The sequence below is a fragment of the Micrasema longulum genome, unplaced genomic scaffold (assembly GCF_059751315.1).
Source record: "Micrasema longulum isolate JH-2025_06_02 unplaced genomic scaffold, ASM5975131v1 h1tg000740l, whole genome shotgun sequence".
NCBI classification, from domain to species: domain Eukaryota; kingdom Metazoa; phylum Arthropoda; class Insecta; order Trichoptera; family Brachycentridae; genus Micrasema; species Micrasema longulum.
In genome coordinates this window covers 324,372-342,247 of record NW_028277934.1, presented here as the reverse complement: position 1 = coordinate 342,247, position 17,876 = coordinate 324,372, and the positions used below count along the sequence as shown (strand labels likewise).

The 17,876-nt window shown below is 32.4% G+C and overlaps 1 protein-coding gene across 4 annotated transcripts in view; it reads right to left on the bottom strand.

Moving 5' to 3' along the window:
* Positions 1-17,876, bottom strand: part of mys (position-specific antigen beta subunit myospheroid) — a 57,384-nt gene that overhangs the window by 13,107 nt on the left and 26,401 nt on the right. For 2 of the 4 annotated variants that reach the window (XM_088230201.1, XM_088230198.1), the window contains 4 exons: positions 9,788-10,064; positions 5,616-5,774; positions 3,691-3,919; positions 2,410-2,494 (listed from right to left, as the gene is read on the bottom strand). In XM_088230201.1, the coding sequence (XP_088086327.1) occupies positions 2,410-2,494; positions 3,691-3,919; positions 5,616-5,774; positions 9,788-10,064 (750 nt within the window). Of the gene's footprint in view, positions 1-836; positions 922-2,409; positions 2,495-3,690; positions 3,920-5,615; positions 5,775-9,787; positions 10,065-17,876 lie in introns of all 4 variants that reach the window. The other 2 variants (XM_088230200.1, XM_088230199.1) reach the window with 1 other exon arrangement.

The following is a 17,876-nucleotide window of genomic DNA, read 5'->3' as shown; positions in this document are numbered from 1 at the left end:
ACAGAAAATTTTGTTTTTTTTTTCCGAACATTTAATTATTTATATGTTTCTTTTTTGGGTGATACGGTGTGTGTTGGATTTGTTCCTATGTTTCGGCTACCATTGCAGGAGCTATCTTCAGGGTAAGCTGATTGTTTTGTAGACAAAAAGTGTATGTTTAAGAACTACTAATTTGTACCGAGTCGCAGTCGGCAGTAGGCATATTTCTATTCATTTTTGCAGTATGTAGTACTGGGAACCATAACCATAACTGGTAACCAAACTTGGGCATCCTGACAAATCTGCAATAGCGAAACACTTTATAGACACCGGACATTTTTTCGCCATTGAACTGAAAATTTTGCATAAACCCAGTAATTACAGTGCACGAATAATAAAAGAGGCAATAGAAATACACAGACACCCAAATAACATAAACAAAGATGACGGGCTTAAATTAAACTCAACATGGTTCCCAGTACTACATACTACAAAAATGAATAGAAATATGCTTACTGCCGGCTGCAACATGGTACAAATTAGTAGTACTTAAACACACACTTTTTGTCTACAAAACACTCAGCTTACCCTTAAGATGGCTCCTCCAACACACACAGTATCACCCAAAAAAGAAACATTTTGATAACAGTGACCGTGAAAACCTTTGCACCTATTTATTGAATTATTTTGTCATTTTATGTTAGAAACAGTGGTTATTGTGGCCTACAAGCAAATATTGGGTACACAATTTTATTAATAACAATGCGTTTAAAGATCCAAAGCAGTCGCGTGCGTTTAGTAAAAACAGTATCAACGAGCCAAATTAGTAACATATACATAACATGAAGGAGACTTACGGCAAACTCGTACGTGTCAGTGCTGAGCGACATGACGTTCCGGTACCCGTAGGGCGCGGCGCACCCAGTGCACGGCTCCAGCAAACTAAACACACCTCCACATTACTAACTAGCGCACCCATCTACATACTTGGGACAAATTATTCCTCAAAATACAACTACTGTGTAGATATAACTTGAAATATGACATATGTAGTCAATAATTTGTTGATTTTATATTTTGATCAGTCGATAACAATGTCATCATCATCGTTTCTTTTCCACGCCTAATGGTGGATAAAGAACTGCAATGGCACACCAACCGCAGCGTATCTTGAGATTTTTTATACATCAAGGCAAGATGATCAGTTTTACGTTTCAGGTGCCATTTTAAGAATGGAAATGGAACAAAACGATGTATTTTGAAGAACAATTTCAACAAGTTTTTATGAAGCCCCCACATTATTTAATAAGGCAAATACAATAAGTGCCTTATTCGAGGCACATACATTTCAAAACAAATCATATCAACTTTCTTCATGCGATTCAAGCAATTTTCTAAATAACCATCCAATAGATACTAAACTATTTATGCAGTTCATTCTCTCAAATTCCTAACAAAAAATATGATAAAAATAATTAGAAAACACAGGCTTAAGAGATTGAATGCCGTTGGTGTGTGATGATGGTAGTGCGAGGGGTGCCAATCGCGCATTTACGCCTCATATGTTATTTATATTAGTTAATATTCTGCTGGTAACTGTCGCGGTGAGTTTTTTTATTTACTGTCACTGCGCTTAAATGTCTTTACATCTATTACAAAGCAGTGTTTTTTTTTGGAATAAAAAAATACAAATTAAATATGGATGTTGAGGAGGTCTCTTTAAGACCTAAGAGAATGAAAATTACAATAAATTATTTCTTCCCGGTAAAAACTTTGACAATGCATACAAAAAAAATGATGTCGTAAATATGGTATTGAACTGTATTAATATGAACCACATGGTCTTGTACTACTGTTTTATACAAAGTCAGTATGAATGTCAATTTTTACAAACTTTTGAAATAAAAAAAATTATTTGTATTCGTTTAGACATTAATGTGTGTTTGTATGTATTGTACACATTTTTAGTATGAATAATACTAATCCATGTGCAAGTGCGTAATCGACACAAAGAATGTAAAATTTAAAATATTTTTTGATTTCCGATATCCAAATATTTTACTAAAAGCGTTTACAGACGTAGAAGTGATTTCGCAGGAAAAAAAATGGCTTTCCCCCCTCTCCACTTTTGGCAGAGTGGCAGTCGACCTGTTAACAACCTACTTTGAATATGATTTTTTGTGAAAAATTTAGAGAAAATGCAGAAACAATTCGAAGAGTAAAGAAGAGTCCCAAAGAAATGCTGAAATCCACAACGGTCTACACATACAAGAATCTGTAAATGGACAAACATAAGATAGTTCAGACGCTAGAGAAGAGATACCCAAACACCATAACATCTGCTACCTCGGAATGTATAGGGTAGGGGGGGAGGGGAGGAACAAGCGGGGCGGCCGGGGGCTGCTCCTGTCAGGGGTGGGGGGAACTTACGGAGAACTGGTTAGTGTTTGTACTGAGGGGCATGTGATTTCTGTAGCCGTACGGAGCCTCGCACCCGTCGCACGGCATCTGTAACCTGGGAAATAATTACTCTGTGGTGAAAATCTGCAATCCCGGAAGCTATTTTATTTTTAATTTTTATTTTTGCACCACAACAGGCCAGAAGGCCCAATTACAGTGGTAAATTGCATCACAGAACACCCAGTCTTGAGAAAAATCACATTTAATTTTTGTATTCTTACCGGGAATCGAACCCGGAACCTTCCGTGTGTGAGCCAAGCGTCTTGACCACTACACCACGGAAGCCTTGTGTCTTCAATTCAGTAGATTTTTCACGCTTATTGGTACATATATACAGGTTGTGGTCCTGTGGTATTATGGCAGACTTGAGGATCAAAGTTCCAAGGTTCAAACTCAACTCTAATACAATTTGTTTTCCATTTTCTAGTTGAAGATCGCAATCGTGTTGAAGGTGGCAAAAAAATATTTAAGTAAATTAGAACATGATCTTTTCAAAAAAACAAATAAAAACTTTAAAAAACAACTATTATTATTATTACTTAGTACTTCATTTATAGATTACGCAGACAAGGTATAATCTAAGCCTTACCAGTTTCAAACATTGAAGAAATACCGAGACTCAAAACATATGCGGAATGGTGAATATTACAGTATGTATACACAGTGTGAAAAGCTGATAGTTTAAACTAGCTAATAATAAACAACTATTTTAAAACAGGAATTAACATTAATTTGTCCGACCCCAGCCAACCACTCCTCTATACAGCACATGAGCTCATTGTCGTCCAAAAATTTATTTCCACACAAATGTTCTTTGAGTTTTGGGAATGTCAGGCAATCAGGAATAGAGGAGGGTATTTAACCAATTCAAACTAAGCTTGATGAATGACAGCCACTGATACTAACGTCTTGTATGCTGGAGCATGACTGAAGTGAGTAGTTAGCAGGAGTCGGACAAAGGTTCTACCAGGAAGCTATTGAAATGTTGGAGTATCGTTGGAAGAAGTGCACACAAGTCCAAAATAGGGCATGGTTGGAGCATATCAATTAACCCTCGTATTTGATATAGTTTATTTAAGAAACAATAACAGATTAACAATACATTATTAGGCCAGTAATCCTTTATATCTGTCCACAGTATGCCAGTTACTAAAATCATATTAATGTTGTGTTGTATGTATCTCGAAAAGGACTCAAATGAAATTATAGTGACTGGAAATGATTCTGTATAGCATAAAAAAGTTCTCTTACTTCTTGGGAACGGTGGAGACGTACGGCATGACCACCTTGTCCACGAAGGAGCCGAAGCCGAGGCGGAAATTGGAGGTGATATTCCTCATGGAGTCGGAAAGCAAGTCTCCCAGAGCAGACAGCTTCTCCTTGTCGTCCTCCATAGACTTGCTGAGGTCCATGAGGTAATACAAATCGACGGGGTAATCCTCGGCCTGTGCGTACCACACGTTCAACTTGTGCACTTCGTCTAAAAGGACATTAACATATTTATTATAACAGAGACGGAGAACTGCAAAAAGGGAATACCGAAGTCTAAGGCCTCTCACTGTTCGTATACAAAGATTTAAATATGCTTAAAGTAGAGTTAAAATAAAGTTGTTCACTCTCAGAGTAATAATGCCCCACAACGTGTAACGGACGGTTTCGGTTTGCGCTTGCGATCCTCGACCTGAGTACCTAAAGCCCATTGTTTTACTGTAAACAATAGCTAACTTCGTGATTGAAAATTCTAGAATGAATTTTGTTCATATGGGCGCCTTGACAGCTGTGGTGCCTTATTACTCTAAGGGCCTATTTCTCCATCTCTGAGTAAAGCATTGAATAACTAATCATCACATAACAATAATCTAATGATTAACGTCAACACTTTCACAACATATGTGTATCCTCTGATTTGATAAATAGATATTTCATACGGCAACATTGCATTTAACTGGTCTACGTTCACGTCTGTCAACGGACACTGTTAGCTGTTATTGTATTCGATCATTACTTTAGAAGCCGCATGTGTTTTTTAAATTGTAATATAATGAAGAGTAAGTGCGAAAGTTGTATCAATTTTAGTACGGAGGAGTGCGAAGTATTGATAATTGTAGCTTTGCGCCACTAAGAAGTAATAGAAAATAAAAAAGCGACAATGTTTTGAGGAAGGAAAAAATTTAGCCTGGAAGTCTATAGAAGCGGAGTTTAACGCGTGCTCCAGTTTTAACCACTTTCGGTCTCATAAAACTTAATTTATAAAAACGCACACTTTCCAAAGTAACAAATCGAAACACAAACCCTCTTCGCTGGCTGGCATTGCAGTGATTAGCAGTTAATCGCGGGAAAGAGCTTTGAGTAGCTTACTCAGGCACTTACTCGCTGAATAGTGCTACTTGGCAGTGGTGAAATAGATTTATTGTTTTACTGGACGAGTAGTTTTTACCAAGACCTCACTCAGAAGTGGTGAAATAGGCCCTGAGGGTTCACTGTATAATTTGAAAAAGTAAGTAACACATAAAGAACATTTCTATTAAAACCTCACCAAATAATCAATAAACGTCACCCAACAGAAATACCAAGATATTGTGAAACCGCAGTATAATATTCTTTAAATCTTCCGAAAATTATTACTAAGGTGTGGAAATGACAAATAATGGGTTAAATGGTAAATGTTACACACCGTGCAAAGTGAACACTTAATCACTAAACATCAGCAGACAGTGGTATTTTCATTGGCAAAAATGATCATTTTCAAGCTTGATTGCTTAATATTTTTTTGAGGTTAATGTAACCAGGTGGATTGCTGCACAGGACTACAAAAAGATTTATGATTTACTCCAGGTTATTCGGTGAATTAAACATAAAAAAAATGTTTATATCTTTCTTCTTGATGCTTAGTATAATTTTTCTTTTTGTATACTTATATTATGTTCCATTTATTTTATAACCAGTAAACCCACAATTTATAAGCTTTAGAACAGGCTCTACTTGTCTAATCGGGCGGGAAGTTGTGAATTAGAAATGTCTAAAAAAATATATGTAAGTACATGTATTGTTTTTCTTTTTTTTCTTTGCTTCTCTTAAATATATAAATATGTAAATTGAGAATAAAAATAAAAAATAAATGAGATTCACAAACGAAAATATACTGTTAATTAAATATAGAGCCAGAAAAGTCTTACTTATCCTCAGCTGCAAGTTGACCTTCTGGGGGCTGATCTGCACCACGTCGCCGTGGGCGGAGCCGCTCTCCGAGCCTCCGGCGGAGCCCCACGAGGCCCCACTGGCGCTCCCGCTTGCGCTCCCACTCGCGCTGCCACTCGCTCCCATGCTCATCCCTCCTGGCAACATATTACTGTATTACAAACAATGACTTAAAGTACTGCAGTCAATATAGACCATTCAATTAGATTTTGAGATAATATTAAAAAAGGTAACTACACAATTAAAGATATAAAACTAAGAATAGCATAGCTTCGTACAATATTCGTGAAAAAAATGACTAAAAATGGACACAGCTAAAATCGGAATAATCTGTGTGTACGCATGATAATGTGTTTCTCCGTGTAAACGGAGGTTCCAGTGTATATTTTATTTAACAATGTTTGATTATGTCCAAATGCTTGCAGACTGGCTGGATTTCCTCCCTAGGGAGTTGTTCATATTTAAATTTATTTCAACAGAGAGGGAAAAATCTTTGAGAAGGGAATATGGAAGTCTAGTAATGAATCTCACCCACGTGATAAAGGTTTCAGCTCTTTTACTTCACAAAAGTCAACAGATGGAAGAGTTGAGGAAATGTGAATGTTCAAACTTGGGCAGAATGGTGAATGTTACACAGTGTGTAAAGTGGCCACTTAAACCAGCCAATGACAGGTCATAAGCCCTGTAAATGCCTAGACTTCCATATTCCCTTCTCAAAGATTTTTCCCTCTCTGTTGAAATAAATTTAAATATATTTTATTTATTTATTCATATTTTTTGCTTACAAACTATAGTTAATAATAAAAATAATGTGACCTCACTGGGGTTTCCCGTGCCGAGGACACTTAACAATATACTCTTAAAAGTACTCTCAAGCGTCTGATTATCATACTTTTTCTTTGCTGAGGGAAAGACAAAAACGCACGAATAAGGAATGTTACCTACATTTTATCACAACTGCTGAATATAACATTAACCGAGAACCTAAACTTTTCTGGTCTTTTGTCAAGTCCAAGCGAGCTGGGTGTGATGTGCCTCTTCAAATGTCCTACAAAGATAATTTGGTAATTGGCGGTCAGAATATTTGTAATGCTTTTGCGGAATATTTCCATTCTGAATTTTTGGAAACTAATGCATCTAGTTGTAGTGTTCCTGCCGAAGAAAATAGTTTAATTGATCTTAATGCTATAGAAATAAATGAGTCATTGGTAACAAAATATCTCAAAAAACTTAAAGTCAGCAAAGGTGCTGGCTTTGATGGCATACACCCTTTTTTTATTTCTAAATGTATTAAACAGCTTGCGCGTCCTCTTACTTATCTTTTTCAATTATCAATAAAGGAAGGCACGTTTCCTGAAATATGGAAAAAGGCAAATATTACACCTGTGCATAAAAAGGGAAATAAGAGTCTTGTAGTAAATTATCGACCCATTTCTCTTCTTCCCATTTTTAGTAAAATCCTTGAAAATATAGTAACCGATCAGCTCTTCGATGTTATAAAACCACATATTAATCCCAATCAACATGGATTCTATAAGAAACGGTCAGTTGAATCAAATCTTTGTGAATTTACCGATATTGTTTTGAATGCAATGGATGCAGGTTTTCAGGTAGACGTTTTATATACGGATTATTCAAAGGCTTTCGATAAAATAAGTCATTCGGTCTTACTTCGCAAGCTTTGGAACATTGGTATACGAGGGAATCTGTATCGTTGGATATGTTCCTACATTAGTAACCGCAGTCAATCGGTCTCACTCAAGGGATTTAATTCATCATTTAAACCAATCCCATCAGGTGTCCCTCAAGGTTCGCATCTTGGACCCTTATTTTTTATTATTTATATCAATGATATAAGTTTATGCATTCAAAACTCAAATTTTTTGCTATACGCTGATGACAATAAAGTATTTAAAATTGTGTCTTCAATAAATGATTGCGAAGTTCTTCAAGCTGACTTAGATAGAATCTGTTGCTATTGCAAGGACAATCAGTTATTATTGAATTCTGATAAATGTCTTGTCATGTCATTTACTCGAAAGAAAAAAAGTATACTATTTGACTACAAACTATCTGGGAAAATTGTCAATCGTTCAATGAAAGCAAGAGATTTGGGTGTACTGATGGATGATAAGCTTTTATTTAGAGATCACATAAATACAATAGTAGATAAGGCGTACAGACTTCTAGGGTTTATCTTACGAATCTCCAAGCCATTCTCATCACCAAATACATTAAAACTTCTTTACTATACTTATGTGCGAAGTCAACTCGAATTCGCTTCATTAGTATGGTCCCCTCAATATAATGTATATATTAATCAAATTGAAAACATTCAAAAGAAATTTATAAGGAGCCTGGAATATCGTTTTGGTAACATTGAAAATGATTACGGCGCATCTTTGATCAATTTTAATATAGAATCACTACAAAAAAGGCGCCTTAGATATGATTTAATTTTTCTTTTCAAAATTCTCAATAACATAGTTGATTCGCCGTATCTTTTACAAAATATTGGTTTCCGTTGTCCTCTTCACTATACTAGATTAAATTCCCTTTTTTATGTACCAACTTGTAAAAACAATTATACCTCGAATTCATTCATTAGACGTACCTGTAGAAATTATAACGGACTCAGTATTGATGTAGACATTTTTAACTGCACGTTGCATTTGTACAGAAAATTTCTTCATGGGGTCGATTATTTGGGATAGTTGCTGAATGTACATCTTGAGTGGTTTATGCTATGTATATGTGCCGCATGTAATGTATATGTTTGTGTATGTTTTATATGTGCGTTCATGTGTGTGCGTGGATGGCTCGGAGTGTGCATTCGGTATTTTTATTTATTTTAATTTATTACCTCCATGGAAAACGCAAATGTCAACAATTATCCTTTTTTCACTTAAAATTCTTATTTATTTTTTATTTTTTGTCACATTTAATGTTTATATCTTTTTAATTTATGAAAACTTAATTGGTCTTTTTATGTTAAAAAATTGTTGTTTTTAGTACTTATTTTGTATGACTGTATGTTTTCTAAATAAAATAAAATAAAATAAATAAATACTTATTTTAATTACATTTGAGAATAAACAAAGAAGACTAACTTAAAAAAACGAAGATAATTAACAAATATTCAGACAGTTTTTAAAAAAAGGTATTTATGTACATCTATATTATTTATATTAAAAAACACACAATGAAAATAACAAAAACCTAACATAAGCTATACACTTGTGGAGCAGTTGATTCAATATTGGTATGGGCGAATGAGACAATCCGTTTTACTTCTACCTAGCTCCACTATCCATTTTTTATAGCCTTTTAAAACATTTTCTCGTTACTAATTGTTTTAATAAATAGTGGAAGTAGGTTATAGATTTTAATTGAATAATACTCAAAATCCCTTTGTCCGAAAGTGGTTTTGGTTTGTATTTGTTTAAGTTGTCTATGTGTTGAGGATCTAGTAATTATATTATTTGTGTGTGATGTATTGTGGAGGTTATGTCTTTCATTTGAGTAAGAGTAGTTTTTGAATCTATGAGTGAGTATTGTTTTAGCGTATAATTGTTTTGGTGTCTTAAGTTGTGATTTATGGAATATTTCTTCAGTAGATGTCTGTATCGGGACTCTGAGTATTATTTTAATTATGAATTTTTGTGCAACAAATACACTATTTAAAACTGTGTCACTCACACCACCCCAACCGATTATACCGTACTCCAAAATTGATTGGCACAATGCAAAATAAATTTTTAAAAGTTCCTGTACATTAATTATATTTCAAATTGTTTTGAATATATACGTTAGTCTCTTAAGTTTATTAGTAATATTTTCAATCTGCTGTTTCCACTTTAAATTTATATCAATAATAACTCCCAAGTATCCAGTATTGGGCAATTACAATGAGCACTTTAAAGACAATTATTTTTTTTTAGTTTGATGTTGAGATAAGCATTTTGTGAATAGTTTCTAGAACTGATTTGAAATGGTTAAGAGTTAAGTAATTAGTATCTAGCCATGCCTTTACAATATTCAGATATCGAAGGAATCAATACTAGAATATGCATTACCTGCTGCAAATTGTAGTGTAGATGAATGAATGTAAAAAAGGGAAGTCTGTAAAGATAGATAATTGTTTTTGCACCTTTGGTGAGCTGGCGGTTCTCCTCCATGGCGGCGATGTTGTTGGGGTTGTAGCTGTACTGCTCGGCGCATCCCCCCGACAGGGACGTCATGCTGGGCTGGTAGCAGCGCGGCCGCTCGCCGAAGTCCGGCTGGTAGCACCAGGCGCACGACTTGGTCTGGATGCACTCGTGGCACGAGCTCTTGGCCACGCACGGATTCTGCGCCGTCGCCTTCTCCGCCCGACCGCCGCTCGCAGCGCACAACAGACATAGCGCTAAGGCGGCCCACATCTTCATCTGGAAGTGTTACATTTGTTTCTTAAAAATCGACATTGAACTGATTCAATATTTTTGGTGTGGAGACCAGACAACAGAGGAATACTCTAGGTGTGGGGGAACTTTTAAAGGTACTATTTTTTTTTTAAGTCAGTTGTACTTCTGTTTAATCCAAGAAGTTTTAAAGATTTATTGATGACATGTTCAATATGCAGTGTAAATAATTGTTAACACCGGACACAGAAGACGATATTTTACTATTCAATGAGTAATCATATAATGGAAACAGGATGCAATCACATTTCATGTGTAATTATCAAATGAATGTGTTTGTCACAAATGCATTACTTAAAAATTGAATTATTTTTCCATCTGTCAGATTGTCGATGAAACAAAATGGAAATTTCGTTAGTGTTGCCAGGGTAGTAAATTTTTTTACCCTACTTTGCTCATATAATAAGAGAAATAATGAAAATTGAACCTCGGATTAAACAACGCCGTGGTGGACATTTGGCTGACATTATCTTTAAAACATAAAATATTATTTAACGTGATATAAAAATATCCGTTTAATGTAAAATAAAATTTGTTTTATATTTTAAGTCCAAAGTTCATTAATTCAATTACTCTTATTAAATGACCCTTTACTTATCAACTCTGTTGTGTCAATTAATGTTTCCGAGTGCACAATAAAATTTTAGAAAAATTAACATATTGTTTTTTTTTTTACCTTACATTTGTTTTATGGTTATATTCTTCGCGATCTGGCAATATTACTCGGTGACTTCAAGTATGCGCGCGGCGAAAGTGTGTCTAAGTGGGGGAATTATTGGACACAGTCCGATGTATTCAAATATAATTCTACGCTCCTTCTGGACTATTCTTAATTCTATGCACGCGCCATTGTTCTTAGACTTTGCAACACTGATGATTGGACTCATAAAGGTAATAAACCAAAATCAGGGATCAAACATCCGAGTTTTTCAAAAAAAAATTCCGAGTACCGCAAAACCGTCCAATTTTGCCCTGGATGGATATTTTGCCCAAAATGTCTAATCTATGATCAACCTTTAAAAAACATATTTCCATTTGATTTCGGTAAATTTGGTACATTAAGGACGAAAGTAGATTTACGTCACTAATTTTCCTCACAAGCTTTAGTCACTAACTTTACTAAGTGGCTTGTCAGAACCTGTCAAAGTGCGCGTATAATTTGTTGCGGGCCAATTACGACTCTGTATTTTTTAATATACTGCTCGATAGCAAAGACAAAGGAAAGTTTTTTTTGTTGCATAATATAGACAAAGGTTTTTAGATCATTTACTGTTCATATTATGTGCTGTCAGTAGCTTAAATAAAAAATTATGACGATGGGCAAATTAAAAGGCATAGGTTGAGCCTCTGGGTTGTCAATTTTGCCCAAACGAAAAAATTGTGTTAGGATTGTCACCTTCTTATTTTAATAATTAGTTTAAATTAAATAAAAACTATTATGAAGGTTTTGCACACATAAGGTATTTTAGATTTTCAAAAATATTATCATTATTGTGGATAATTTAATTTAATTCTTCTTTGCCTTTCTTAATTCATTTGATAATGTGTTTTTATATTCCTTATATTGCTTTTTAATAGATTCTGAAGCATTTTTTGTATGGTATACAATTTGTTTCTATATTAGATCATTTTCATTATATCTGGAGTTAACCAGCCTCAATTATTATCCACCCTCAAACAATATTTTTTCACTTTCGTAGCTATGGACTTAGATTCCGAAATAATTTATATTAATTTTTAAAATTGATGTCATCTAGTTTTAACCTTCTTAGTTGTTCGTTAACTATATTCCTGAAACAGTTATTATTTCTCACAACATATGTATGTATAAGTATTTACCATTTCGAAAAATGTGTGTACCTACCTGATATTAAAAAATGTCATTTTCGAAATTAAGACTAAGATTATTGGCATGTGTACTTATATAAAACATTTCTTTAAATAAACAATATTTATTAATTTTTCTTAAGTTATCAACCAGATTTTGACAACCCTAAGGCCTATATATTGCTTGTATGAAAACAAATAAAGTTTGGCGGGTAAATTTGCCCAATTGTTTTTAGAAGAATATTTTATTAGCTAGCCCTTAAAAATATGCTCAAACGACAATTTTGCCCTTGAATTAATAATTCAATAAAGCAGTTCTTATACAAGAACGTCATATGAGCTACAGTTCAACAAATAATGGTTGCGGGCAAACATGGAGGAACATGCAGGTAATTTTGCCCGCCATAAAAATTTTAAATTGCTTGAAATCGCATTTAAATATGACTGAATTTACAATTGTAACCCAATTTAATGATTACCAAGGTCATTTTTCGTTATTAAAAAGTAAAGCACAACATAATTTTTTTTGGAGAAAATCAACATAATTGCAAAAAAGCGGGCAAAATTGGACGGTTTTGCGGTACCTTAGCCTCGTACATGACACGTGAGGCTACTTAATAAAGGGGTCCTAATATATATTTAAAAAAAAAAACAGGAAGAAGGAACCCAACCATTCCTAAACATCTTGTTATTTATTATTATTTTTTTTATTTTATTAACATAAACGGCAAATATGCATTTTACAAACATTTATAATATTAACATATTTGGCTTAATATCTTTTTTTCTTTTCAAAAACATGAATTTAAAAAACAAGATTTATAAAAATAAAAAAAATCAAACCAAAAATTATACAAGATTTATATTTAAAAAAATAACCTAAAATTATACAGCATATTCAGTAGAAAGTTTAAATAATAAAACATTCTACAGTAAAACAACAAGAAAATCATAAGTACTGTTTCACACAGCTAGGCAAAGTGAACAAAAAATTTACATGAAATGCATGAATAAATAAATATAATTACCATTCACCATCTTTGAAAAAGTTCATAAGGTTTGTTCTATAGGAACAATATCCTACATTAAATATATCAGATACGTGGGAATTACTATTGCCGAGTTCATGAAGTCTATTTAATACTGCATCACAAGTATACACTGTCCGTGAATTGTTGCTACAAAACGGTGGCACCTGTCTAGTCATTCTTCCAGGCACCCTGAAGTTGATGAGAGATAAAAGTTCAGCCCAATCCCATACTGAATTTACAATTTTGAATAAATTTAAAAGGTCTATAATTTTTCTTCTATCGTTAAGTTTTAACAAATTTAATGTTTTTAGTAAAAAATCGTATAAAAATTCATGACTGATTCTAAGTTTAAAATTTATATCCCGTAAGAATTTTTTTTGGACTCTTTCAAGAGAATTATCATCAGTGTAAAGTGACATCTCTAGTCTGAATAGACTTAACAGGTATAATAATAATATATTTACTTTAATAGCCCTTAGGCCGTTTTCACACCTGCCACGCAAATCCATACTACCCGATATTTTACCGCGCTTATCCTGCAAACGCATACAAAATCTGTTACCTTTTCACACGCGTTGTAAAATGAATACGACCCGGTCTGTCAGACATAAATCTGTTGGGGTGTGCTTAATCGCAAACGATTATTATCAATATTAATAGTTCGAATAACCGAATTAGATTATTCCCGTAATCGACTTTTTATTTATGGATAATGCGTTGTTTTTTCAAAATACTTATGAAGTATGAAGAATGAAAGAAAAAATATAAATTAAAAATATATAAAATAAATATGCCTACTCTTATAATGCTTTATTGTATACACTAACTAAAAAAATACATAAAAACTTATGTATTGTACTCGTAATATTATTATTATTGTAAAAAAATATTTTTCGGTCATTTCTGTTTAGAAAAAGGTGTTTTTTAATTAGGTATTTTTTCTATTTTTTGTTATTATTATTACCTTTTTTTTAATAAAAGAAATATTCCTTCACACAGGTTTTATCAAGGGGACCATTGAGAAAGAATGGTGTATTTCTATAAAATAATTTAATAAATATAATAATAATAACGCGTAAATCAGGGAATTTTCATGTACCTAAGTTTTGCTCAACGAAGTTCGGAAAAAGGTTTCTGGAAAGTATTGACCATTCCGAATTTTAAATAAATATTAAAACACGGAAAATCGAATAGCCAATTCAAAAGTGTCGTAATTAAAAAATATTACTTAAATCTTTTTGATAGTGATAGTTATTAATGTTATTTATATAGATGGTGTAAAGTACTATGCTTTATGTTTCTTTTTGTTTTCTTACAATTTCGGATGTATTTACTATGTATGATATTATGTATTGTCACAAAAATGTCTCATTTTTATTTACGGTCCCAAATGAGGTTTTTTTAAATTCCTGGGAGTATAATATCTTAGATATGTATTATATATTTCATAAATAAAATAAAAACAAATATAAATGTATATATATATTGAAATATTCGATACTTTTGAGGCATTTTTTTCAAAACTGTAATTATTTCATATATGTAATACTGTCTGTAGCTCTGATTTAATATAAAGAAATACATTATGCTACATTGCCTCTGTCACTTCAAAACTTTATATTTTTATATTCGTGCTTTTCTTGTCTGATAAAGTTATGGGTTTTAATATTTTTTTATTTTTGTTTTGTCCTTAAATAGTACAAACACAATACATGAATGTGTTAATATATTAACCTATATATAATTATTAGTCGGCCTCGTGGTGTAATGATAAGCGCATTTGTCTCCCATGCAAGAGGTCTCGGGTTCGATTCCCGACATGGTTGAAAAGAAATATTTATTTAAAAAGGTATTTTCCCACCAGAATATTTCATAGTGCCTGGACTGGTACCTGAAGCGTAAGACTGATCATCTTACCTTCATGTAACAAAAAATGATCAAGATACGCTGCGATTTGAGTACCACTGCAGTAATTTAAGCACCATTAGGTACGGAAAGGGAATGACGACGACGAATTGTTATTAAAATATATAATAATTATTAACATTTCACTAATTAAAAAAATTATTTAAGACCAACTCGAATGCAATCACTTTTTAAGAGCTAACTTATCTGCTACACACATGTTTTATCAACTAACATTCAAATGAAATGATTTTTTTTTGTTCTCTTATTTCTAATGGTCTTTCCTTAAACTCTTATTTCTGATGGTCCACCTCGGTGAACCAACGAGTTCTGTGTCTTTGTTTTCTTACTAAATGGCAGACTTACTTCATTTTTATTTCTAGTTTCATATCCGAGTTCACACTGATAAGAAAAAATCTTGTTCCCTATGTTCAAAAGATTTTTTGTTCATTTTGTTTATAAACACAATTGTTTTGTATTTTGCTTTCAATACATAGGAATTTGGTTCTATGGAGTTGAGATTTGGTCTCAAAAATTGATAAATTAATTTAACTAAACTAAAATTATTTTTCTGTGTTAAAAACCTAACATGTTTTTTAAAATTGAATTTCATATATTGAAATTGATCAGGCAGAAACCCAAAATTTAGGCAAAAGAGCAAAGATAGATATTTTTTATTTGGCTAGGTTGGCATTGATTTTTTTTACTATTTCGTTAGCTTAATAGAAAAAAAACTGTATTATTTTTAAGTATTCAATATATTGTTAGCTATAGAGTGATTTAGACAAGTAAAAAAATACCGAACGTATTAAATATTTTTGATGAATTTTCATAATGTTCCTTTTATTGTAAGAAACATGACTAAATAAGTATTTTTATACACAACGTATTATTATTTAAATTTTGTTTATATGTTTTAATTCGTATATATCTTAAATCTGCTAGTTTTTATTCACAAATGAAATGATAAATTAGGAACCGTTAAGTCAAACGCACAGAAATGTAAATAAACCACGCTGCTAATTAGCGTATTATTAAATAATATCTGTCGTCTTCATAAAGATCCCATCCCGCCTGATATTAATGTATTTATTTGCTTTACAAACAATGAAAAATAATATACAGAAACATTAAAATAAAAAAATGCACTACTTATTTTTCATCAATTACGTGCAAACACTTTTAATAATATTTTACTTAAACTTAAAATACATATATAAACAAAATGAACAATATAACCCACTTATTTATAATATAAATTAGAAAGGGTATAAATAAATAATATGCACTTATTAGTGCAGTTTTTAGTTTTCATGTAAATTATTTAATATTCGGAAAATATTGCTCTTAAATAAATACCTTTTTTTTTTTAAACTGATATAAAATATTCGATTATAATAACAGGTTTAAAAATATTCATAAGAACATCGCAAAGAGTTTTTACGAATGTGTTAGTGAAAAAGTAATGTACCGCCATTATTCGTTTAAATAAGTTTCGATAATAATATCGATTTATCGTTTATAAAAACGAATATTTCTTTATATTAAAGTAAATTTATATATACATCGGTAGAATTTATATTGAAATACATTATCACCAAACCCCTATCAGAACCTAATGGTGCATAGGCCAGTGCATTGTTAATTTGAATGTATATATGATTTAAATCATTATATAGACATAATAAAGTAATAATTGCATACAATAAACATTAACGTATGCGAGTGTATAAGTCCTTGTTTACACCTTCAACTTTAGTAAGCAGAAAATTAACTATCAACAAAATTACCAAAACAATCAAATTATACAACAAAAAAAAAGATTTTTTTTTTGTACAATTTGACTGTCTAGTTTCGGCTACAAAATGTTTCCCTCTTTAGGGTTATTTAACAAGTAAACATACATAATACATATATTATATATTCGGTTGTGTAAGCAAATACAGTGGATTACAAAACAGTATTTTTTATTCTCAAATAAAAATTATATATTACGATGATCCACAATATTAGATTTACAAACATCTAAAATAATACAATGACATTATGTTCATCACCATCAAACTCTTATTCGCACCCAATGGTGCATAAGGTACTGGAGGTGCAAGTAATGATGTACCGCGGGAAAATTCCCGAAAGCGTAATTCCCCGGAGCAGGAGTACATTCCTCCACATACCCGAAACCGTTTTAAAGACTGTGGGTCTTCCTATCGGTTTTAATCATTCAAAAAAACAATATTTTGGTCAATAAATGAGTAGATCTTTTGAAATTTCTAATTTCGTATATTATTTCAATTCAATTTAACTTTATTACGTTCACTGCCCCTTTCACTGTGAGTTTGAAAGATTATATGGAGGGTCTTAGTCGGATATTGTCATTCATCCTTATGAACATACATGTGTATATTGCAAGCATAAATGGTAGCAAAAACGATATTTACTTGTATCGCAATAAATTCGAGATGCAAGGCGGTAAAATCTCCGCGGTATTTTACGGTAATTTTCGATAAGAAATGAATATGACGTACTAATTTTTATTTTTCGAAGATGCAACAAATACAAGTAGCTTTGTTTTAGGACACGTTACATGACAGTGAAAACCAGGTTTAGATCCATCGGGTGGTTTTCAAGATTTATTATAAGTATGGGACGTTCAAGGTCATTCGGTGTGTACTTTTTTAATTTTTTTGACAAAAAAAGTGATCATATTTTGAAACTTAACAGGATCGGTGGACATAATGCCCTTAGCCCTCCCGTGCCTAAGGGGGGTATCTGGGGTCCCCCAGGTAGCATATTTGTTCAATACCTTTTTTGTTAATCATCATATTGATTTCATTTTATGCATAACTCTACTCCATTATGTTACAAATGTATCGAAGATATTAAAATATTTTTCCGCGGAACTCTTTTAATAATAATTCACATTTGTCTTTGTTTCCCCCCCGCGCAAACAGCATGCATCACAATGGGCTATTATCATGGATTTTTTTTATTAGCTTTTAAATTAATCTAAAAA